Below are 16,443 nucleotides of genomic sequence, written 5' to 3' on the forward strand. Positions count from 1 at the left end.
GTGCTGCTGGAGGCGGTGCACTCCCCCCGCACTCCTCTTCCTCTGCCAGTGAGCAAAGCAACTGTGAGCTCTTCTCCAAGAGCCTGCACATTCGCAGAAAGTCATAGTTTGGCTTCTCATGTTGTGTGAACCAGCTCACTGTGTTGGAATTTGGGTCATAGCAGTCTTTTATTTATAGCAGCTGTGTTCCTGTGGTTAAGGTCATCACATTATCATCATTGGTGCCCACAGGGCAAGACTCTGGCTCAGGCATCCAGGGCCCCACTCAGCAAAATGAACAGGAGGACCACCAAGCACAGCAAGACTGGCTTACCACATTTTGAAGCCACACCCATTGCCATCTGAAGAGGGACCATTTTGCTCACTCACAATACTTTCTCCTGTGCAGAAGTACAGGGGCACATATGCACTGCAGCTATGTCCCTCAACTAACCACTTACCTTTAGAGATCTCTCTTTTTTCAGGTTTTTCTACTTTCTCTGGCTTTTCAGGTTTCTTAGCTTTCTCTGGCTTCTCAGGTCTCTCTTTGGGAATTGCTAGAAATAATAGAAATTGCAGCCAGATGAAACAATTGCCCCTCTCCTTTCCATGCATGCTGTTCCAGGGTTTCTCCTAACTCTCACCCAAGCCAATTTCAAGGGTGATGGACATAAGAAGAAGGGGGGAGCATTATTGTACAAGTGTAAATCTGTGTGCAGAGCTTCTACTGATAAGAATGGTGAGGTGAATTCCACCTTATGATGCCACCATGTGCCTCCTCAGCCAATTGGTGTTGGGAGGAGCTGAAGAGTTCTCTAGTTGGTGTCTGAACACTGACAGTCGTTTGGCTGGCTGAGGAGAATGTGATTGCCATCTTGAGGTGCATGTTGTGGGACAGCTGGGCAACCCACAACCAGGCCCAAAGAAAGGTCTGTGAGGGCCACAGGAAGTAGGTTGCCCTTGTGTGTTTTATAAGTCTAACCTATTCTGTATTGGTGGTGGTGGTTGTCTTTAGAAATTAGTTTAGCTTCAAGATGGTGAATTAGCAACAATGCTTCTTTAGTAAGTGTATCTCTTCAGGGAAATCTGCATTTTCAAACACTGCTAGCTCATGGCCTGCCACACAGAATTAACACCCACAGACAGCTGCCAGCTTACACTGGTATTGCTGCTGTTCCCCGTTTCTGCATTAAAGACATTTAAAAATCCTTAGAAACTACATGGAAAAATGCTCCCTCAGTAGGGGAAAGCAAGACTTTCCTGATAAAAATAACTTTCCCCGAACTTAAGCAATATTCCTTATCACAAGAGAATGACTGGTGAGGGATGAGTCAGATGAATTTGGGATTTTAGGCAGCCTTTTCTTCCTTCTTGCAAAAGCTTCTGGCAGACAGCAGAGGACAGTTGTTGCATTATTCTCACCCTGCCCTGAGAATAAACTCCCAGATCCTAGATTTAGTTCCTCGGAGAATAATAACAACGCACCATCAATTTATAATGAGACAATAAGAATGTGTGTGGAGTTTCCGGAAAGAAAACAATGGAGGGGGCACTGTAATGGCAACAAAGGAAGAAAGGTCCTTAAATAAAAAAGGATGATTCTTTTTTTGAGAAGCTTTCTTCCTTTGCCTGCAGGAGCTTCCAAAACTCACCCCATCACAATCCATCATTTACATCCTCTGCCGTATCTCCAAGCCATTACCTAAGAGCATTTATACCACCACTAACCCAGCATGACACACTCTACTCCATGGGCCTTCTCCTAGTTCCATCCTTCAAGCCTGAATACAACAACCATAGCACTCATTTGCCCACTCCAAGCGCTCCTTAACAACTGCCTGTTCTGGGCTCTGAAGTGCCACTTTAACATCCTAATTTTTGTTACTTGTGGCTTCAGGGACATTGAATCTAGTGAGTGGTAGTGGGTGAAAGGTTGAGAACCACTGACATTCTTTATTTTGAAAGTCATGCTGAAGCCCCGGCGTGCTTCCATAGCCTTGCCCCAGAGAATATTCCATATCACCAATCCAAGCGATGTCAAAATGTTTAATCATCCCTAAAATTTGAAGTCTCCTATTTTGGCAGCACCTGCCATTCTCAGATAAGTGCATAGCCTTCAGACACAGCTCTTTCTGCGTCCTTATGAGGAAGTGGTGGTCACTGTTGTCCTACAATCCAAGATTAGCATATTGTGCTGTGAGGATGCTGCCAAGGCTAACCAGGCAGGCATGGCAACCTAATTAGAACAATCCCTTATCCTATATTTGGTGGCAGGAAAAGAGATTTGCTCATCATGCCAATACATTCTGCACTTATCCACATCCCCCTCTGTTTACCCAGCTAATTGGTTGCACCAAGGAGACCTCGATGCTGCGTAATTCTTTTTGAAACATTTTTAACGGCAAATTGTGTAAATGTTACTGGTCAGTATAAGTGCAAAATGAATGCTTTTGGAATTGGTCCTCTGCGTCACAGTAAATGTTTCCGTTTTGGTTTGCACCATGGTTGATTTTAAGCCAGCCTGATATTTGTTTATTTATATTTGCCCATGGCAAGTTTTTAGTTCCAGCCTCCAAAAGACTGCTCAGCAACACAGCGAAAGGTCACTCTGTGTTCTCACTGCAGCTGCTTCTGTCTTCACAGGAGAGTGAAAGAGGCGAGATATTTTCCAGTGCTCTCCAATGCCTTATGAACACAAGTGCCTGCAATGAAGATTAGCACCTATGAATTTTGCCTCATATATCTGGTTCTACAGGGCCTAGAGATTTGCTTTTCGAGCATAAAAATTAAAGCACAGATTCCTGGCCAGCCAATGAAGCTAACAGGCACTTAGTGCTGGGTTAGCAAGTCATATGACTGAGCTGAATGGGCTTAGAGTGCAGTCTAATATCCATTAGGGTCAGCTCATCTGGCCGAGCCCCCACTGAACTGAACCTATTGATTGGTGGGTAAGGCTTTTCACTCCCAGAGCAGATATTTGTGTGTTTTCAACTGTTTCTGAGGAGTTCTGCACATTCTTACAAACAGAACACACTTGGAATAAAATACATAGAAATCATCACCTTTGGGTGGAGGCTTCTTTTCAATTTTCTCATGCTTTACAGGCTTGTCTGGTTGGATTTCTGGAAGCAAAACACCAGTTAGTTCCTGGAAAGCAATTTTAAAAGTACATTGGAAAAACAACAGTGCCAGTTAGCTAGTGCACCAAATATTTGAAATTATTACCATTCTTATTTTGTATACCCTACTTTTTTCCATACACAAAGATGCTGCTCAAAGAGGTTTGCAAATATAAATGTAACACTGATCCACTCATTAAAATACAAATCATGAAGATAGTGAAAATGGCCACAAAAAGTAAAACGCAGAAAAACACAACCACTACATGAAGCAGCAGGATAATTCAACAATGCTTTCAAATGTTGGCAGAACATAATGAAGGAGGAAGATGTCCCAACAAACTAATACGGGGACAGACTGAGAACTCCACATACAGAGCACCAGCATAAAAAAGCCCCTTTGCGTGTTGCAACCAATCTTGACTCAGCTTGCACACACAAAGGGTGCAACTGCCTATCATAAAGGATGGGCAGATTCACAGAAGAGGAGGTGGACCTCCAGGTAGCCTGGTTACTTGAAGCCCAGTTTAGAACTTTATTGGTAATATCCAGGACCTTTAATTGCACTCGGAAATTCACTGGAAACAGAAAAAAGGGAAGAAAACATACAGAACATACCCATAATAATTTAAATAGAAATTATTACCTTTGGGTGGTGGCTTCTTCTCAGTTTTCTCTGGTTTTTCAGGCTTATCTATGTGGATTTCTGGAAGCAAAACATCACTTAGTTATTGAAAGAGATACTATTGTCGCAGGAAGGCAGTGGAGAAAATACGTCAAAAACACATCAAAGTTACCTAGCTTAGAAATGAAACTTTTGAAATATTGAAAAAGAATATATATTGCCTAGACACAACAGTGTTCTTGATAGTGTTGCTGTTTTCAAAATCCAGTATTTATTCCATGGGGGCAGGGGGGAACGGTTCACTCTGTAGGGTCAAGCTAACAAGGAAGTGGCAAAGCCACTTACTAGGACAGGGAAGGGAAAGGTAGCGGATGCACAGATGCTCCTCAGAGCCAATCCAATGCTCTGACTGGCGCATCCACACACCACAATGCCAGTAGCGGAGAAAGGGGGTGCGGTGGGGGCAGTTCGCCCCGGGTGTCATCCTGAGGGTGGGTGATATTCGGCACGCTGCACGCCCATGACTCCCAAGCCTATCCCGACTCCTGAGCTGTCAAAAGGAAGGGTGAAGACCACCAGCAAAGCAGCGCAGCTTTCGGGGCAAGGGCAGAGCTGCGCCGCTTTGCCGGTGTCTTCCCCCTTCGTTCTGACAGCTCAGGAGTCGGGGGAGAGTCGTGGGCGGGCAGCTAGCCCCTGTGTGCAGCTAGCTCCCCTAGGATGCGTGCAGCTAGCCCCACCCCCGGGTGCTGGAGCATCTAGCTCCACCTCTGAAAACTGCCATCTCACACGCTCACCCAGTAAACAAATAATATATATATATTAATGAATTTATTGTTTCATTCCACCTTTTAAATTTGCAAAATGGTGCAAGGATGAAATTGTGTGTTAGTGCAACTGAGCAAGATCTCTTGCCTCACGAGTCTTTAGCAGTGAGTTGCTCTTTGCTCCCCCCACCAGACATTTTTCAGCTGCAGCCTCTTTTGAGCTCCCTGTTGATTTTATATCCAGGGCTATGAATGTAGAACAAACTCCATTGCAAATGACTACCATTGAGTTTTATGGGGCCATGTTCACAGAGAAGAGACAAATTCCTTTGCCGCTCCTAAGAGTCCTGATGTTCTTGGGAAAAGGGACTGATTTAAACCCACTACCACATTTGGGTTCCTGATACTTGGGTTCCTGACTGCTACTCAGTGGGGTCAGTTTTATAGCCGAAAAACAGCATCCCTAAAGAACTTGTAACATTTAAGGGGGGGAGAAATTACATCCCCCCATCAGCTTCTTTTCAGTGCCTTTTTTAAACAACATCTGCTTTATTCTCTATGACAAATAGCTTTAATTTTCTGCTAATCACATCATATCTTTTTTGCTGAGTTGCCAAAGCAGTTGTATTCTCATAGAAGACTTGCATGGCCAGTTGAAAGGATGCAATTTATCTCCATCAGAGAGGCATATTGTTAATAAATCCTAAATATTATGAATTCATGTTTAGAAAACTGACAGAATCCAGCAGCAGCAACGATAATCTCAGTCACCAAGGCAACCATCCTGATTCTCTATAAGATGACAGTACAGTTTATTAAATTATTGTGAGAGAGTATGTATTTTTAAAGAAGTATTTCATTGCTAAATTTTCATTAGCTACCAAGGAAATCCAGAGGGGTTGGGGATCCACAGCTTTCTTTCTGCACTGCTGGTTTCACAGCAGTTTAGCATTTTATTTCCTTGATTGTGGATATCACCTTTTCTGATAATAGAAAGATACACATCACCTGTAGGCAAATAATTATTTTATATTCTCTAAGATGAAAAGTCAATAACCTGTTCAACTACAATTTTAAAATATTGAGGAGATATGTTTCTATAAAAGTTTAGCAGATCAGCATAGCCTTGCACTACTCCGTTTGGAATTCCCAAGCCACGGCACAGATTTTACAGATTATGATATGAAATTGTTTTCCACATATACACTGAGGTATTTAATCAGACTGACTATTCTCCCTGCATTATTGTCCAGGCTTAAACCACAATAGCAAGAAAATGCTTGTGTGCAAACTAGATATATAGATATAGTTTTTGCTTAATTATTATGTTTCATGTATAATCACACAAAAAGTATGGTTCAGCCAAAGTTCAGCACTAATCTCATCACATGCCACAGTAAAACATAAATTGTGGCTTGCCATGCATGAGCAAATGGGGTCTTACTTCTTTCCATCCTGCTCTCCTGGCCTACACTTGGGAGAAAACAAACCATGATCCCTGACTCAGCTTTACATCTGAAACAGGGTTTGCTTCACTCCCAATAAGCAATTATCTATAGCCAATGTTTGGGTTGTTGTTTTTTAGCTTTATGATCGTGATTTGTTGGACTCAAACCAAACATGATCTCAGATTCAGTTGTAATATGAACATAATGTAGGATCCAAAATTGCACGGGCAAACTTCCACTTGTGCAACAAAACCAAACATTTTTCTCCTTCCCCCTGCAGACCCCACGTGCCACCAGATCTTCTCCAGAGTGCCACCCAATCCTCCAGAACAGCTTTTAACAGCATGTGGTGGATGCAGGGGGCAGAAGGGGAGAAAGGTGAATTTCTGTTGCACAAGAAGTTTGTTCTGCTCACACATGGGCAGAATTAGATACAATCCATGGTTTGCTTCTCCCCAGCTTGGTGCATTCATGGTAAACCATTAATTATGTTTCACTGTGTTGCCTGAACTGAGCCGCAGTAAAGTTCCTCCATGCGGCAGTAGAATTTCAACTACTTAAAAGCACCTGAGATCTATGGCTATAGGGCAGCATGCAAATTCAGTCATTCAATCAGTTAATTAATAACTCTCCCATTGAGATCAATCAAACTCAAAAGCACAAACATTGCTTGGATTATTCCAGTTTTTCAATACAAAATCCTGGAAGATTAGAGTTTGATTTAAAATGATGAAATATAATCTTACACTGACCAGCTCCTGCACCAATATAACATGAACTATTTAATTTTAAAGCTCATATTTGAGCATTTGGGGGTGAATTCTGACAGCAATATGTCTGTCTTGATTCCTTCATGTCAAATGCATATACCAATATAGGAAAAGGCAAGAAAAAAAAAGCCTATATTATAGAAGTAGTTTGGCAAGCAGTGATCAGAATAATTTTAGCTAACCATTTTTCCTCTCCTCTGACTGCAAAAGTGTTGGGGCTCAGTGAGTGGGAAATAACATCTTTAGCAATCTAATTAGCTTGATCCTTTTGTAGTTTTAACCACAGATTAACAAGGGTTTATCTCTATGCTGGCTTGCTGCTTTGAAGTCCTATTTTCTGTCAATTCAGGATGCTAACTGCCCCATACTGATGTCTACCAACCATTCAAATTAGAAAAGGATATCAGATTTTGCCTTCTGACATCCAAGACCCCATTCACCTGTCCTGTAGACATTTTGCTGCTGCCTTCTGAACCACCTTTGTTGCCATCACTGTTCTTGTCCCCTCGGTCTTCCAGTTTAGTCTTTTCAACATCTTCGGGGTGTTTAACAAATGGATAGTGAATGAACACAAGCTGCTATGCAACACTTGTGGACTTGGCATAAAAGGTCAACTTCTGCTGACTTCTGTATGAAAAATGCATTGGCAATCAGCCAATGTACATTCTGTATTCAGAGCAAGCAAAGAGCAGGAGATAGAGGGCATGTGAACATGCATGTTGACTGGGCACATGAAAAACATGGAGCATCTAGAGGATGAATAAGCATGCCTTTAGAAGATGAAGAAAACTAAAGGATGAGATTGAGAAAGAATGGGTGGAAGAATGGTGGTGGCAAAAATCTTTAAGAAACAGAGAAATACCATAGCTAAAAACAAAGACAAAGTGTATTTGTGTAGGTTAGCAGGGTTAATTTTGTGGTCCCAGTCACAGTGCCACCCTCCCCTAGGTAGTGACTAAAGAAAGGTGCAATAAAATAACCCAATCAGACAATGATCTGGATTAAAATGGCCATTAAAATGTAGGAGGAATTTGGCTCAGGCATTGGGTATATATCCATCCCAGCCTCCTTGCTGGAGGCCTGATACTTTTTCAGGGCCGTGTCAAGGATTATGGTTTCCCCAAGACACTGATCTACTGAGGTGACTGTCCTAAGGTCGCCACTGGAAGCTCTATGGCCTGTCTGCCCCACACTTAGCTTCTGGACATAGACTTTCACCAAGACCCCTCTAACAGTGTACCCTGATTACACTTCTGGTTCAGGACAGGGTGATGCAGCACTTCATCCCAAAGCGACTGCACTGTGTAAGACACACACAATCAGCTTTTATGCGTTGACACTGCCCATCTGGGGGGTCTCTGATTGGCCTGTTTTGAACTTAAGCTTTTGGCACTAAGTCATGCCCTATGACCCTGCTGGCTGGGGAATTCCCAAGCGACCAGCCCACCACATGTATTCTGGCTGCCAGGAATGGTAGGTGAGGGTGAGGGACCACAACCATTGCTCACCCAAGAAAGGGGTGAGCAGCCATTTTGGTCTTTTGAAGACACAGAATTACTTTTTTGTGTTTATAGCCTGTCAAATCTGATGTACGGTGGGCAGATCTGCGTTCACGAAATATTCATGTAAATGCCTGTTATGACTCTAAGCTATCCTCCTAAACCATAACAAATGACAGAGCACCTCAACTTCCTGTAGAAACACACAATGCTATTTCAATATAGGAATTAAAAAGCAGATAAGTTATTGGTTAAAAAAAAGAAGAAGGTAAAGGACCCCTGACAGTTAAGTCCAGTCGCAAACGACTCTGGGGTTGTGGCACTCATCTCACTTTATTGGCCGTGGAGACGGCGTTTGTCTGCTTCTGCAGACAGCTTTTCCAGGTCATGTGGCCAGCATGACTAAGCTGCTTCTGGTGAAACCAGAGCAGCGCATGGAAACACTGTTTACCATCCCGCCGCAGCAGAACCTATTTATCTACTTGCACTTTGACGTGCTTTCAAACTGCTAGGTTGGCAGGAGCTGGGACTAACAATGGGAGCTTACCCCATCACTGGGACTGCCGACCTTCCAATCGGCAAGCCCAAGGCCACACTAGATATTTGAAAGGTCACTTGACATGCAGCTAATCCAGAGTCCCCACTACAAGCTACACTCCTCCATGTGACTTAGTATGATTGATTGCTTCCTTGTGTTTTCTATCAGGCCATTCGGCTTTCCACAATATCCCACTGACATGATGGGAAAGTGACATGAGCTCCACCTTTGACTGGACTTAACCATCCAGGGGTCCATTACCTTTAGCTTTACACGCAGAAGATTAGAGTTTGTGATCAGTATATGCCTTCTTACTGCTATGCTAGACATAGTGTGCTAAGATCAAGCAGTTTGCTCTGTGTACCACAATAAACAAAAATACTATGGCTGAGAATCTTAACTGTTCTAAAATATTTCCATTGCAGTCCTGGAACCATTATACAGTACACCCTCCCCTCCCCGAATTACTTTACTTGGAACCACTGAGAAGCAAACAACCACTTTCAGATCTTAGAAAACCCAGCAGCTCTGTGTTTACCAAAGAGATAGTTGAAATAGTCTGACTTTATGATGCATTCAAATACAAGTCTGTTTTGTTTTCAGGAAGAGAGCAATACAGATTTATCATGGATTAAGGCTTTACTGCTGAGAATTTTAAGCGATTTCCCCACTGGGGTGTAGCTCTATTGAAGCCCTCAGTGATGAAAATATTAGTGCCAGCAAGTCAAACACATCCCTTCTTCTCCACAGCAGCAGGTGTTTTGATTTGAGAGATAATAGTTTTGATTATTTCTTTGTTGGGCAATAAGGCAAAAATGGGAGAACTGCATGAAAGTACTTTTGATCCCCCAAAGGGGAACAAATATCACAACTGGAGAGAGACCTGTTGGAATGTAATGTAAAAGTGCTGTCTAAAATGCATACAATATTATTGGAATGGGAGACAAAGGATGAGCAAGTAAAACCCTCAATGATACACTGGGCAATAGAGATTGGTCATAATACAGACAGGGAAGCATGGGAAGGATTGTGGAATATGGATATAAAATTTACAGCATGTTATGATCTAAGAGAAAATTATATGAAAATGATATACCGATGGTATCCAACACCAGGCAAATTGGCAAAAATGTATGAATCTAAATCAAATAAGTGTTGGAAATGTAAAGAGTAAGAAGGTTCTTTTTATCATATGTGGTGGTCTTGTAGTAAGGATAAAGCTTACTTGGAAAAGAAACATAAGGAAATGAAAAGGATGTTTAAAATACTGTTAGTAAAAAAAAAACCCCAGAAGGTTTTCTTTTGAGAATTATAGGGACCTAACTACCTAAACCATATAAAAACTTATTCATGTATGCTACTATAGTGACAATAATGTTACCAGAAAATCCTATGGCCTTGGGATGGTTAAATTCAGAGCTAGCCTAACCATGTGGTGACATAAAACAAATGTTTCAACTGGAGCTGACAATAGTGGGCTATAGTGGCAATAAGTCTCACCAGTAGTAGTAGTCAGTGTTGAAGGATGGTGGTGTTTTCCTGACCTCTCACTGCCGTTGGATACTTACCAACAGGGGGAAGGGTCAAACATCAAGGAGGTCAGCATGGTGCACCAGCAGTAGTACTGGATTGGCTCTGCTGGCGCATCTGCACTGCACCAACCTCCCTGCCACCTCATCCCTCCCTGTTACCCTCCCAGTACAGCACGGTGATGCTGGTGACAGAAGGTCAGGTAAACACCACCACCCTTCCATGCGAACTGCTACCACGGCTGCATTCACAGGACAGTTTATTCCATTTTCATGATGTTTTCCAAATTATAGTAGAGCTTCCACACAATGTAAAAGCCTTTTGTTCTTCTGTTTCCTTTCTATTCTCACACCAGTAGCTATATCTCTCTTCCCTGTACCTTCCTTAAATTCCCATCTAATAATTCTGCATAACATAATCTCAGCATGTTGCCTTCTTTTTGCCTAGGGTGCAAAGAGAACAGGAATTTAAGCTACACCTCCTGTTTTAATTAAGCATACTGTTTTCTTTGACTGAACATGATAATTTCTTTGCTCAGGTGTGGTCCTTTACTCTAGATGTGCTGCTATGGTATGGATGGATCCATGCTGGATTCATTTATGAAGGACATTCATTTTGTGTGTTTTTTTTCCTGATGCCTGAAAGGTGGCCACTGATTTCAGGAAGCCTCCCCATGCACAGTTATGCACTACAAACACAGTTATGCAGTCCTGCAGTCTTCCAAAATAAAAGTGTGTATATTTTAACACAAAGTGCTTTGCAAGAAGATTCACAAAATTGCCTTCCGGTGAGTAGTAGTTAAGAGGCAGCAAGCCCCCATTGCAGTCCACTGTAAAAGCAATTCACATACAAAAAGAAGCACAGTGCCATATGGAGATATAAAGAGAAAATCAGCTAAACTCTGAAAGCACTAAATATGCAAATTGGGATATTCTTTAGAGACGAGTGAATGGAATAACTAATTACCCAAATGGTGCCAACATCAGCCATACTGGCAAACTCTATAAAACCCCACAGGTTTCAGGAGAGCGTTGTGCTATTCTAGTGCTTGTATTTTAAGTGGCTCTGCAGTTTGAAAGAGGGATTTTGGATTTAGATAAGGATTGGTGTTTTTTGTTGGCTGGTTAAACAATTTCCATAAACATGAACATTACCAAAATGTTACTGCCACCCCTGAATATTATTTAAAGATTGTTGAAGTGAAAGGAGAATAAGAATTTTCAGTCCTAAGCAGGTGGACAGGAAGGGGACAGCAGAATGTCAACAAGGTGTTAACATTTACAGGTGTGTGACAGGCCCTGGGACATTGCAGAGGCCGTATAGCATTAGATTATGTTATGAAAGCAAAGCATTCTCAGTAGTCTTAATGGCATATTAATTTTATTTAACATCTCCTGCCTTACACACAGAGAAATACACTTTTTCATAGAGCAAAAGATCAGAGGTGTGACTCTAATTCAGGAATGGGAAACTCGAGAGACATATTTCTTCTTGGGCAGCCTCCCAAATGGCAAAAGTGGGTGTGGCCAGACACACAGCGCTTTCCATCCTCCATCCAGGCAAGCAATGGGTATTATCACAGGACACATTCTAGCCAGGTAAAATCACTAGAGGAGGACACAGAACAGACCTAACGAGAAGAGTGGCAGAACAGGCCAGGTAGAGAGGATTGGCAGACCACATTCAACCTCTAGGTCTGGGATTCCCCAACTCTTCTCTAAGCAAGAAAGCAGATTCTCAAGAGATTAACTGGCAATGCATATCCCAGTACATTACAAATCCCCTGATCCTCCCTTTCCCCCACCACCCTGCTCTGCATCCCATTGCAGGATTCAGCACACATTGCAAATTCACTTGCAAACCCACAAACTCCAGATTACACTGCTACAAAATGGCAGCATTCTGATGTCACAAGTACCGGTGTTAGCATTCTTTAGTAAGAAGATCAAAAGCTAGGGAGAGGGCTATCATCATCATCATCATCAACAACAACAATTTGGTCCAAAGACCCACAAGGATAGGGCTATCTGCGGTCATTAACCATCTCCAGGAATTACATTTGCTACTTGTTTTGGATGTATGGAAGTGAGAGCTGGACCATAAAGAAGGCTGATCGCCGAAGAATTGATGCTTTTGAATTATGGTGCTGGAGGAGACTCTCAAGAGTTCCATGGACTGCAAGAAGATCAAACCTATCCATTCTTAAGGAAATCAACCCTGAGTGCTTACTGGAAGGACAGATCCTGAAGCTGAGGCCACCTCATGAAAAGAGAAGACTCCCTGGAAAAGACCCTGATGTTGGGAAAGATGGAGGGCACAAGGAGAAGGGGACGACAGAGGACGAGATGGTTGGACAGTGTTCTCGAAGCTACCAGCATGAGTTTGACCAAACTGCGGGAGGCAGTGGAAGACAGGAGTGCTTGGCGTGCTCTGGTCCATGGGGTCACAAAGAGTTGGACATGACTAAACAACTTGTTTTGGAAAAGATTTAATTTCCAGGTCTTTGCCTAGGCTTTTTGGTTTATGGAAATGGAAAATGTTGGAGATACAGAACACCCACTGGAAAAAGTTATCCGGTCTTGATGTTCCTTTTTATTGAAATTGCTGGATATGTTGCTCAAGCAGGAAGCTCCAGATTCACCTCCAAGCATTTTGATGTGTCACAATATGTGGAAATGTCATTATTATAGCTGTGGGCAGGGGTGGGGTGGGTGTTATACCTTAACATTTGGTGGAACTGACTGCCATTCTTCATGCATTTACATCTTAATGATTTCAAAGAGTAATGGTAATGGGGTAATGGATTCCAATGGATAATGGATTTCATGAATCCATAGCACTTAATTTTTAAAAAGGTCTTTGGTCAATATTTATTTTTACTTTGGGACAGCAGTGTCAGAGTCTAAATGGCATCTCCTTATTTATAGCACAGCCCCATGCATGTTTACCCAGAAGCAATTCCCACTGAGCTGAGTGAGACTTAGTACCTAGGAAGTTAGGCAGGCTGATACAATAGGTATTAGAACACTGCAATATTTAAAAGAAATTACAATAAATAACTAGTGACTGTAACAAGCTTTTAAGCAGTAGACAAAGCCTGCTTGTGGCCATAACTTTATCTATTTCTATATCTAGTTCTTTCTAACATCATTTATCTCCTAAACTTTATAACTAGTGAGCCACACACCAAGTGATGGGAATATGTAGGAAAATAATAATGATAATAATAATAATAATAATAATAATAATAATAATAATAATAATAAATTTTATTTATATCCCGCCCTCCCCAGCCGAAGCTGGGCTCAGGGCGGCTAACAACAATCAAAATAATCCAACATTCTAAAAACATTCATTATAAAATTAATTAAAATCAAATTGATGGCAACCATTAAGCAAAATTCTGTGCAGATTGCCAGAGGAGGGGGTCAGGCTGCGCCCTGACCAAAGGCCTGGTGGAACAGCTCTGTCTTGCAGGCCCTGCGGAAAGATGTCAGGTCCTGCAGGGCCCTAGTCTCTTGTGACAGAGCGTTCCACCAGATTGGAGCCGTGGCCGAGAAAGCCCTGGCTCTAGTTGAGGCCAGCCTAACCTCTCTGTGGCCTGGGATCTTCAGGGTGTTTTTATTTGCAGACCGTAAATTTCTCTGTGGGACATACCAGGAGAGGCGGTCCCGTAGGTACGAGGGTCCTAGGCCGTATAGTGCTTTAAAGGTTAAAACCAGCACCTTAAACCTGATCCTGTACTCCACCGGGAGCCAGTGCAGCTGGTATAGTACCGGCTGAATATGATCTCGCAGCGAAGACCCCATAAGGAGTCTCACTGCGGCATTCTGCACCCGCTGGAGTTTCTGGGTCAGTCTCAAGGGCAGCCCCACATAGAGCGAGTTACAATAATCCAGTCTGGAGGTGACCGTCACGTGGATCACAGTGGCTAGGTCAGGGCGAGAGAGATAAGGAGCCAACTGCTTAGCTTGGCGGAGATGAAAAAATGCCGCCTTTGTTATAGCTGTAATCTGCGCCTCCATAGAGAGGGAGGTATCGAAGATTACACCCAAACTCTTAACGGACGATGCTGGCACTAATTGGACCCCCACAAGAGATGGGAGTTGCCCCCTCAATCCCATATCGCCCCGTCCCAGCCAGAGGACCTCTGTCTTCGAAGGATTTAACTTCAACCGGCTCCCACGTAACCATCCAGCCACAGCTTCCAGACATCTAGTCAGTGTGTCTGGGGCCGAGTCAGGATGGCCATCCATCAACAGATAGAGTTGGGTGTCATCGGCATACTGATGGCAACCCAGCCCAAAACTCCGGACAAGCTGGGCGAGGGGGCGCATAAAGATGTTAAAAAGCATCGGGGAGAGAATCGCACCCTGAGGCAATCCACACACCAAGGAGTGGCGCGATGACAATTCCCCCCCAAGCGCCACCCTCTGTCCCCGACCAGAGAGAAACGAGCACAGCCATTGAAGGACTGTGCCCTGGATCCCCACGTCGGCAAGGCGGTGGTCCAGGAGTTCGTGATCTACCATGTCGAAGGCTGCTGACATGTCTAGGAGAATCAGCAGCCCCGACCCGCCTCGATCCAGCTGTCTGCGGAGAAAATCTGTTAGGGTGACCAGAGCCGTCTCGGTCCCATGACCAGCACGGAAGCCGGACTGGAATGGATCCAGAGCCGATGTTTCATCCAGAAACCTACCAAGCTGTTCAGCAACCACTCTCTCAATCACCTTACCCAGGAATGGAAGATTCGAAACCGGGCAGTAATTGGATAGATCTAAGGGATCTAATGATGTTTTCTTTAAGAGCGGACACACCACTGCCTCCTTCAGTTCCCCTGGGAATATCCTGGTGCCAAGGGACAAATTGTATTCTGCTCTGGTCTCTGCTCTGGTCTGCTCTGTATTCTGCTCTGGTCAGACCTCACCTGGAGTACTGTGTCCAGTTCTGGGCACCACAGTTCAAGAAGGACACTGACAAACTGGAACGTGTCCAGAGGAGGGCAACCAAAATGGTCAAAGGCCTGGAAACGATGCCTTATGAGGAACGGCTAAGGAAGCTGGGCATGTTTAGCCTGGAGAAGAGGAGGTTAAGGGGTGATATGATAGCCATGTTCAAATATATAAAAGGATGTCATATAGAGGAGGGAGAAAGGTTGTTTTCTGCTGCTCCAGAGAAGCGGACACGGAACAATGGATCCAAACTACAAGAAAGAAGATTCCACCTAAACATTAGGAAGAACTTCCTGACAGTAACAGCTGTTCGACAGTGGAATTTGCTGCCAAGGAGTGTGGTGGAGTCTCCTACTTTGGAGGTCTTTAAGCAGAGGCTTGACAACCATATGTCAGGAGTACTCTGATGGTGTTTCCTGCTTGGCAGGGGGTTGGACTCGATGGCCCTTGTGGTCTATTCCAACTCTATGATTCTATGATTCTAAATTGATGATATCACCCAGGGGGCCCGCACCTCGTCTGGACATGCTCTAATCAGCCAAGACGGGCTGTCAAGAGGACAGGTGGTGGGCTTTCCAGCTCGGAGGAGTCTGTCCACATCGGCTGGGGATATCCGGTCAAAGTGGTCCAATACTGGACCCGAGGACAGTCGAGGGGCCTCCAGTTCCTTTATTGTATCCAAATTGGCAGGGAGGTCATGGTGGAGCAACAGGACCTTCTCCGCAAAAAAGCTCGCAAATGCCTCACAGCTGTGTGTCAAATTGTTATTTAAATTTGGTTGTCCTTCAAGGGACGTTAAAGACCTAATTATACTAAATAATTGCACCGGGCGAGAGCTAGCGAAGGCAATGGAGGCTGAGAAGTAGGACTTCTTAACGGCCTTCACTGCCATCTCGTAGGTTTTCATAAAAACCCTATAAGATGTTCTTGAGGCTCCGTCACGGGCACCCCGCCATACTCGCTCTAGCCGTCTGAGGTCCCGCTTCATTTTCCGAAGCTCCTCAGTAAACCAGGGAGCCCGGTTTCTGCGGGGTCGCAGAGGCCGCCTAGGTGCGATCTCATCGATGGCTGCTAGGAGCTGGATATTCCAGCCCTCAACAAGCTCAGTCAATGAGTCGCCAGGGAGAGCAAGGTCCTGCAAGGCCTGACGGAATCTATCAGGGTCCATCAGCCTCTGCGGGCGAGCCCAAATTGGCTCGCCACCTAAGCAGGGTGGAGG

The 16,443-nt window shown here is 43.8% G+C and overlaps 1 protein-coding gene across 1 annotated transcript in view; it reads right to left on the reverse strand.

The window, feature by feature from the left end:
* The window catches only part of TRDN (triadin), a 169,204-nt gene that overhangs the window by 115,996 nt on the left and 36,765 nt on the right, over nucleotides 1–16,443 (reverse strand). Inside the window, exons 7-9 of the mRNA XM_083497781.1 lie at nucleotides 3,745–3,804; nucleotides 3,042–3,101; nucleotides 441–536 (exon numbers count right to left, since the gene is read on the reverse strand). Coding sequence (XP_083353907.1) covers nucleotides 441–536; nucleotides 3,042–3,101; nucleotides 3,745–3,804 — 216 coding nt within the window. The remainder of the gene's footprint in view (nucleotides 1–440; nucleotides 537–3,041; nucleotides 3,102–3,744; nucleotides 3,805–16,443) is intronic.

This window comes from Podarcis liolepis, assembly GCF_965112155.1.
Source record: "Podarcis liolepis genome assembly, chromosome: 3".
Taxonomy (NCBI): Eukaryota; Metazoa; Chordata; class Lepidosauria; order Squamata; family Lacertidae; genus Podarcis; species Podarcis liolepis.